Source organism: Sander vitreus, chromosome 4, assembly GCF_031162955.1.
Source record: "Sander vitreus isolate 19-12246 chromosome 4, sanVit1, whole genome shotgun sequence".
Classification (NCBI taxonomy): domain Eukaryota; kingdom Metazoa; phylum Chordata; class Actinopteri; order Perciformes; family Percidae; genus Sander; species Sander vitreus.
Window position 1 is genome coordinate 24545261 of NC_135858.1, and position 9315 is coordinate 24554575.

Here is a 9315-nt window from a genome sequence, read left to right on the forward strand (position 1 = left end):
TCTAACAGGAGTGTATTTATGTGCTGTGAGCTCTGCATAGATCCACCTACTTTAGCTTACAGACAATAGTTTACTTTTCAAAATAGAAAACTAGCGATTGGTGATAATTATAATGATAATTAAGTAATTTGTAAACAACTGTGTAGCATACATTGACCCTACCTGCTAAATAAACACATTCAATGTGTATTTTGATTAATGAATAATGCATTTCTGCAGAAATGCACCAGACGGTCCTGATTATTCGTTTATTATGTTATTAATATGCCCTGGCTGGTGCCGATCCCCCTTCAAAAATAAAGCAATTAGTCGATTAATCAATTATTAGATGGACAGAAAATTATTTTAAGAATTAATTAACTGTTTCAGTGATTTTCAAGCAAGAACTTCCCTTATTTCAACTTCTCAAATATTAATTTGCTGATTCATTTGTTATTGCAAACTTCATATCTTCGGATTTTTGGATTGATGTCCGGATAAAACAAGGATTATAAAGATGTCATGCGTTTTATAGACAAAACAATTAATCAGGAAAATAATGGGCAGATAGTTTCAGCCCTGGTGATATTAATATGACACTAGTTTTATTTAAAAAATATCCTCCATCTTAAGCAGGGTTAAAGATTACATTTTTTAAAGCCTTTAGTTAAGATTTGAGTAGTTCTCAAGTTCTGGGAATATGCAAATCACTGAGTTTCAGCTTAAAAGTGTGATTTACGAAACAAGAAGAAAAATAAATGTTAAACGTTGTTAAAGTTAGACCCCAATAAGAAAAATTGTCACAGAGCTATATATCAAATGGACTCCCCTTCTGATAGCACTGTTTGTTTCCTCTTTCTGTTGATCTTTTTAAAGCAGGCCCCGAGTGTTGAACTGACAGAGAAATCGGTGCAGGATGTGTTGACATCTCCTCGTTGTTCCTCCAGTTCTCCTCTCTGAAATGGAGCTCTCTTTGCAGGGCTCCTCTTCAAATGCATCAAAACTGTTCCACGACTACAGCATGCCCCTAAATGCCACTGGGAATTACACCAACGACCAGTTCACTGAAGCCAACCTTGTTCAAATCCTGGGTCCAAAACGATCTCCCTTCTTCCTCCCCGTGACCACTGTTTACCTTCTCATCTTCCTCACCGGCCTGTCTGGGAATCTGCTCACATGTGCAGTGATAGCCAAGAACAAGAAGATGCGAAACCCCACCAACTTCTACCTGGTGAGCCTGGCTGTGTCGGACCTCCTGATGCTGTTGTTCGGGATGCCTCTGGAGATCTACGACCTGTGGCAGAACTACCCGTTCCCTTTTGGCGAGGGCGGCTGCTACTTCAAGACCTTCCTTTTCGAGACGGTCTGCTTCGCCTCAATCCTCAATGTCACAGCGCTGAGCGTGGAGAGGTATATAGCTGTTTTGCACCCACTCAAAACACGTTACCTGTCGACTAACCAGCACGCCAAGCGGGTCATCACCATCTTGTGGATGGTGGCGATGATCTGTGCCATCCCCAACACCTCCCTGCACGGCATCTTCTACCTGCCAGAGAGAATGGAGGAGTCGGCCATATGCACCGTGCTGAAGCCCCTGTGGATCTACAACATGGTCATGCAGATCACCACTGTGTGCTTCTATTTCGTGCCCATGATGGTGATTAGCATGCTGTACCTGGTGATGGGTCTTCATCTGTGCAGAGAAAGGCGGCAGCCCAGCGGCAACCTGGGAAAGACCGTTCAAAGGAAGATCAGTGCGAACGGGCGCAGGAGACAGATCAACAAGATGCTCTGTGAGTTCTTTTCTCATTACATTTCATTAAGCTGACACTTGTATTTAAAGGTGCCCTGCCACATGTATTTCATTACTTTGTGGTTATGTCTGAAGTTCTAACATGGACTCTGTCATTTTTTGTGGAAAAAATGCCTTGGTTACCTTGTTTCAAGCCATTCTAGTGTGGTATAGAAAGCCTGCAGGAAGACTCAGCTCGATTTGTCTCTGATTGGCTAACAGCTAGCCAATGAGAGCCTGGCTATCAGCATCCTTTACCCAGTGCAACTGGGCGAGCTCATGAATAGTAATGAGCTCAGGCAACACCACATCAGACTGACCAACTTTTGTAATTGGACTGATTTCTCCACTTATTTCTTTTCAGTGGCTAGAGCTGACAGAGGAGGTAGCAGTTCATTTTCACATTCACGACATAACATAACAACAACACATATGGACCTAACATATTTCAAAAAATACAAGTAAAAACGGTTTTGTGTGGCAGGGCACCTTTAAAGTGACTTCCAACAAGTACATCCAACCATGGAGGTACAAACTCAGAGCAGCAAGAATCACATATACGTACATTAGCTTCAAATAAGCCAAACAACAAAGAGCCACATGTAATTTTTATTCTTTTGTAGTCATCATCTTCTTAGCCAAAGTGCAGTCGGAAGAGATGTATTTTTAGCCTGCAGCGGAAGATGTTTCTCTCTTCAGAAAACGTATGTATTACTGTGAAAGGTTGCTATGATTTGAGAGCAGATCCCCTGTGTTATCAATGCCAAGATATGTTTCCAAAGAAAAAAGTGAGGAAAACACAAAGCAAGTAATGCCAATTATTTGTATGGATCATTTGTATTCTGGAGGGTGTCACATCTTCTAAGCTTTGGGGCTTGATGAGGGTTTATGTACACTGTTAGCATCGTTTTTACAGTCCATCTACCCCACTGTAAGGCCCATTTTCTCTAAATTAATAGATTATTGATTTGTTCTTTTCTGTATGATGAGTTTCTTCTATCTTCCATCACATGTAACCAAATAATAGGAGGTATTGAATTCCAGTGGGAGTCATCCATGCAAACCTATCAGTTTCTTACTGATGGAAACCTAATATATTATCTGCCAATGGCCGAAACCTTAATGGTATTTTCACATGGGATGTGTCAGGTATTTCTACTATAAAAATTTGAATCTGATGATGGCTTTTCCTTTGTTGATTACGTTGTTTTGAATTTTTGAGTGTTAAAATATTAGTTTATGACTAAGATTTTTTTTCGTGCTAGCTAGCAATGTCAGTTACTCCATCCACCACTTAGGTCCACACTAAAATATCTTGACAACTATCGGATGCATTGCTATGACAATGCATGGCTTTTTTTACATACATCATGGTTACTGGGGGATGAATCCTACTGACCGCTGACTTTTCCTCTAGCGTCAGCATGAGGTTGACTTTAAAAAATGTGGATGGATTGATATTTGGTTCAGACATTCACCTTTTCTCATGATGAATTGTAATAACTTTGGTGATTCCTTAACTTTTCCTCTTGCACCATCCTAATGTCAAAATATAAATTTTCCCAATATTTGCTGTTTAACCAAATACCTGCAAAACTAATGACATTTCCATCAGCCTCAGCTGCTCTTTGTGTTCAGTGATAATCAGTAAATGTTAGCATGCTAACAGGCTAAATTAAGAAAGAGAACATCGTAATCATTATAGCTGCTAAACATCAGCATGTTAGCATTACAGTATCACAGAGCTGCTAGCATGTAGACTCTCATTATTGTTGCTCATTTAGTCACAAATATGTCATGTTTTAGAGAAATATTCGCAATTTGTCTCCCTTAAATGTCACTTACCTGTGAGTGTGGGTCAGTTTATAGGGCAGGCAGTACAAACTCAATGTGTTAAAACCAGAGCTGCCAACTTTTCAGTGAGATTTGGTGGGGCCAACCAAAATGTTGCCGCGTATAAAGCAATTTTTTTGGCTCATTCAGCATCATTACTGTACAGCAAAAAAAATAAAATACAAATATACACACACACACACACACACACACACACACACACACACACACACACACACATACACACATACATCAGTGGGTCTCAGTGTAGGGAGTTAAATTAACATTGGTCTACCAAAGGGATCTACTAGGACCACTGAAATTCTAAAGAATGAGAACCACTGATTTACATAAAGTATAATCCTTCAAAACAAAATAAATAGAAATAACCATTTTTTGGACACCAGGGGGACTGGTGGCCAAAGATCAAACCTCATTAGATTAGGCATTGAGGGAAATTCATTCTTCAATCAAGGCCTTTCCCCACCACAATGTCCAGCAGAAAATAGACTGAAAAATACCAACAGCAAGACAAAAGACACAGCATGGCTCATTTTGTGCATGTGTTATATCACAGCCTTTCTCAAAACATTTTTGTGCCAAGTCCCAGTAATGTTTGGCCGTCATCCTCTGTGCCCCACTTATTGTATGTCATTTTTTGGGAAAAGAAAGACTTTTTGTTCATTTTATGAAACATTTAATGAATTATTTACAGTCACATTTAGAGATGCACAGAGGTTAGAGAAGCACAATAGTGGCCCAAAGTTTCCCAGTATCTGCCCCCCTGGCACAAACATCTGGACCAGTCACAGCTGGCCTGGCAGCCCAATGGCATAGGTTTTGTTTCTAGATTTTGTGAGGAGACATATCATTTTGAGCATTAAACACTGAATTTTTATGCACCTATTTCTACCCTTTTCTACATCAATTTATGCTGGAAACAATTGAAAATATAGAAAAAGGCCCTCAGGCATTCTGTATTACTTTCAACTATTCTCTTGTAGATCAACTTTTTCTTATTTAACATTATCTCTGCTGAGTCAACACACATGTAGGCCTAATTAACTCTTACCTCCTCTTTTGCGTCTTTTGTTGGGGAAGTAAATCTCTTTAAATGTGCATGTGGCACTTATTCATGTGAATCATATATTAATTCATTTTAATTCATTTATAAACCCCTGGACTTCAATAGCTCAGATGTGTTTCAGCAAGATTTCTGCTCATGTTTACATCTTTGTGCACATTCAAAATATAACTCCTCCCATCTGTGTTCTCCGTGATTTGGAGAGTTGTAATATAGTCTGCTGTGCATGTTATTGCTTCGCTGATATGGTAGTATCTCATTCAGACCGTCTGACAGACACAGAGGCCCATTTGGGTCTCTGGTCTCTGACAAAGTTCAGAGGTGGCTGTAGGCCTACGCTGCTCTTCATCGGAGGTAGAGCACGGATGCAACACGTCACTGCCCACAGCAGAGCCAAGTCCACTAAAATTAACTGAAGTTGCTACACTTACCAGCCACGCTGCTCACCTCTATTTTTACAGAGAGAGTGGACACAAAGTGATGGACGGGTCTGTATTTATACTCAAAGCATACATATCGAAGTGGAAATGCGCCTGGGATGGCTTGTGAAGAAAACGTTTCGAAAATTCCAGACAGGGAGCACTGTCTCTGAAAGCATAACTAGTCGATCACGAGTGGCTCAACAGGTAGATCTATAGATAAACTTATCTTTCAGGCATTTGACCGACCGGGTTGACATTTCAGCGTAAGAAATCGGGGGTGTGGCGTGTGAGCGTGTGAAACCAATCAAATGCGTGTGTCTCACGGCCAATGCGTGAGAGTTGGCAGCCCTGGTTAAAACCCACAGAACTATATTTAGGCTATCATGGAGATAAATACCCAAGATGTCAGGCTGAAAACGTGTATAAAATCCTGGAATATTTCATCTTGGGTTTGAATATTTCACTGTGTAAATGTCATGTACAGTAGCTTTAATGAATAGCTGGAACAAGATGATACAGAATATTATTGTTTATTTGTCAAACAACATAGTGTATGAATACTTTTTCCAACCTTTAGGCTTTACGTAAAGCAACTGTTTGTCAAAGGGTTAAATAGACAAGTCTCATAAATTCTGTTTTTGGCAAAAGAGAGAAACTGTGTCAAATGTTTGCCACTTACATTTATAAATATCCCTCACTGTGTGAAGAGCCAGCAAGCTTTCAACAAAGCTAAGCCAGTTTGATGCCATATGCCCACCACTGGCCAAACAGCCTGCTGCAGCTCCTTCAGTGAGAACACCCTGAGAGAATTATGCATGGATTAGTAGGAGAGGAATGTAATGAGTGCTCAGAGTGACACATTTACAGTGAAACTACCATCAAATCCTAAAGTGTTTAAGACTTTATACACTTGTGTGGACTTTGTGTTCAAATTGATCTTTTAGGCTAAGAAAGTTAATGGGACAATATGTATCTTGTTCAAGTAAATGTAGCCTAAATGATTAGATCTTCTACTATCTTATCTAAAATAGACTTTTAAATGATGTTTGGGATTTTTTGAGGGGCTTATATTGTGGCTGTTAAAGTGACACTATATTACTGAACAGCGACCACTGGGGCTTGATAAATTGATTTTGTCACAAAATAGTCAAAAATGTTGAGATGTATTCATTTGGCCTGTTTTATTCATTGGCTTATAGTCCAAAACCCAAAGTGATTCAGTTTACTTTTATATAAAATAAATAATGGCATCAAATCCTCACATTTGACATTTTTTGCTTGAAAAATGACTACAATTATTCATCACTGATCAAAATAGTTGCTGATGAATTTTCTGGCGATCAACTAATTGATTAATAAAATCATTTTTGCAGCTTTGCAATGAACTGCCCAAATAATGTCTATTACACAGAATTATGTAAAGTGCTAACTAGCAAATATTAGCCACCGTAAGCAACTGGTCACACCAAGTAAGACTGCATTAGCAAAACTCGAGTGTACTGAAGTGGAAATTGGTTTGTGTGTTTTTATCATCTTATCTATTTTTAAAATGTAATGTTCTTTTAGCATGTAGCCCCTTGTCTTTTCACTCAGTCCCTTTTCTGTCTCTGTCTAATTTGATATTCCCTTTAAGGGTACCAATGACATTAAAACTATATAGTAGCTGCAACAAAGATAGGTGTTTAAACAGCCTCATTCTCTCTGGCCTCATCCTCTAGCGATCGTTGTGGCGGTGTTTGGAATCTGCTGGGCACCCTTTCACATCGACAGGCTCCTGTGGAGTTCCATTAGCCAGTGGACTGATTTGATGCACAACATCTATCAATACGTCCACATCCTGTCGGGCGTCTTCTTCTACCTCAGCTCAGCAGTCAACCCCATCATCTACAGCCTGCTCTCCACACGGTTCAGGGAAGGTTTCCGAGAACTCGTTTGCTCCCAGACGGAGGATAACAGCTCTGTCAGAGACTCACCGCCATACCCTAAGATTTTACTGGAACCCTCTGTGTCAAGTGCCAGAGCTCAGGCTGAGAGTAAGGACTCCAATGCTTTTATTCCCTTGTTGACTCCTAACCTGACACTGAGCATGGACACTGCAATCCTCACACGGGCATGTAAAGAGACGGCCTGCAAGACTTCTGTGTTCTAACTGAGACTTGATTTAAATAAGCTATCAAGCAAGAAAAATGAGAAGATCAATACTACTCTCTCTGTTAAATACAGTATGAAGCTTAGCTTAGTATAAATACTGGAAACGGGGAAGCGGATAACCTGGCTCCCAAGGTAGCCACCAATCAGTAGGTCTCACATTGTCATGTTACTGCATATGTCATTTGTTCAATCTGTAAAAGAAACCAAAAAAGAACACTAGTTTAAAGACACAGTCAAATGAAAAATACATTTTACAAGTTGTAATACTGTGTCCTTTTGTAAATTATTCATTATCTTATCTTACATGCTAAACACAAAATATATATAAAAAAGAAAAGAAAAAAAGCATTTTTTTATAACAACATCCCTCTCTTTCTTGCAAATTGTAAAATTATTTTAAATGACTCATCTTGAACTTGGAAAGAGGAACATGAATTAATCAAATGTGTTTTTGTTTGACTACCTAACCCCACTATCATACATGTATCACTATATGCATATCACTCTTGGAACTAAATAGCATATTCTGTTTAAAACGTGACATTACTGAAGCTAAAGATGCTCTAACTTTTTCTTTAAAAACAAGTTGTGGTTTTAGGGGACCAAGAAATATGTTTTTACACTTAGGTTTGGTACACATTAAACAAAGAGATATACAAAAAGTTAATTATTGAGATTTAAAGGTGCAAGTAAGTGTTTTTTTTAACCTTCAGACAGAGCCAGGCAAGCTGTTTCCCCTTGTCTCCAGTCTTTATGCTAAGCTAAGATAACCGTCTGCTAGCTCCAGTGGTATTGATCTAACTTTAATTTAATTTAACTCTCGGCGAGAAACTAAAGAATGTCAAATTGTTCCTTTAAACTTATTACTGTACATGTGTTTAAAGAGCTTACATGTACATTAACTTTGATTTGATGTTGTTTGTTACAGTGGACAATATTGTTTAACAGTGCCTGTATATTTCACCTGCTGTCTTATTTGTATCTGCTGTATGCCTTAGAGGTTGAATCCAAAGGGAAAGTGGGATCAAATCTGATACGAATGATAACATAATGCACTTGATTATTTTTGTTCTTATTCGGAAATTGATGTGTTGCTGGGCAGCAAAAAAAGAAAAAAGAAAAAGGTCAAATACTTTTCTGTTTCAGTGGTACTTGTGAACAAAGAATGTAGCCAAATGCTTTGCTGTGAGCTTTTCCTAATCTGGTTTTGTCTCTTGTAGCACGGACAGCCATTGTGTACATGATTTGATTGATCGGTCAGCCCTTGTTCACTGTGATTGCAGAGTTAAAAAGTGATTATGGCTATTGTGCAATGTCTGATTTAAAAGAAATAAATGTTGAAGCTGTCCACACAGCTTTTTTATGTTAATGACGATGATGATGATCACTTTAATGACTGACATATGAATGCAGGAACAGTTATTCATCATATTGATTGCATTGTGTGATTGCTTTTCTAAAATCAGCATATCATCATCTGACATCTCATCCAAAATAACAAACCTCAACAATAGCTGAGAATCAACACAGGGTATACTTTGCATGTTGGTACAGTTTTGTTTCCTATACTGCATGACACAAATACAATAGAACGAACTTTAATGTGTGGCCTGTGACAACACAATTTTCAATATTTACATCCACAGCCAGGTAATAATTTCTTAACATTGCATTGACATAGCCTCGTTGCAACTAGTGCTTCAAATCTAGGCAACATTGTCAATATCTATTCCATTTCCATCACATCTTCAAATCAATTTTGTACACTTGAATCTGTCATTTTCCTGCAGCAGTCGGAGAGCAGAGTATTATTTATATTGGTGTTAGAGGTCAGGACAAATTGGAGTCCATTTCTTTTGGGATTAAACAGCAAAGAATCACACAGGCTGCCCAAAGCCTCTCTGTCCTTAATGGCCTCCCATTAGGGAGCCAAACTATTTTGATTCTTGACATTAACTCAGCAGTTCCGTACCTGTGGCAACATCAGCATTCAAATAAAAGTGATGCATATTCATGTGGGTCATAAAAAATGTCATGATTCTACCTGTCACAAG

The 9315-nt window shown here is 38.7% G+C and overlaps 1 protein-coding gene across 1 annotated transcript; it reads left to right on the forward strand.

Moving 5' to 3' along the window:
* Positions 1 to 861: 861 nt before the first annotated feature.
* Positions 862 to 7259, forward strand: nmur3 (neuromedin U receptor 3). Its single transcript, XM_078247514.1, has 2 exons — positions 862 to 1772; positions 6829 to 7259. Exons 1-2 carry the CDS (start codon positions 941 to 943, stop codon positions 7257 to 7259), a joined length of 1263 nt encoding a protein of 420 aa, XP_078103640.1. The 5' UTR covers positions 862 to 940.
* Positions 7260 to 9315: the final 2056 nt, after the last annotated feature.

Excerpts from the sequence above, each read along its gene's own strand:
- nmur3 (XM_078247514.1), top strand. The coding sequence starts at position 941 with ATGGAGCTCTCTTTGCAGGGCTCCTCTTCAAATGCATCAAAACTGTTC. Across the intron at positions 1,773-6,828 it reads ACAGATCAACAAGATGCTCT|CGATCGTTGTGGCGGTGTTT; the intron begins GTGAGTTCTTTT and ends CTCATCCTCTAG.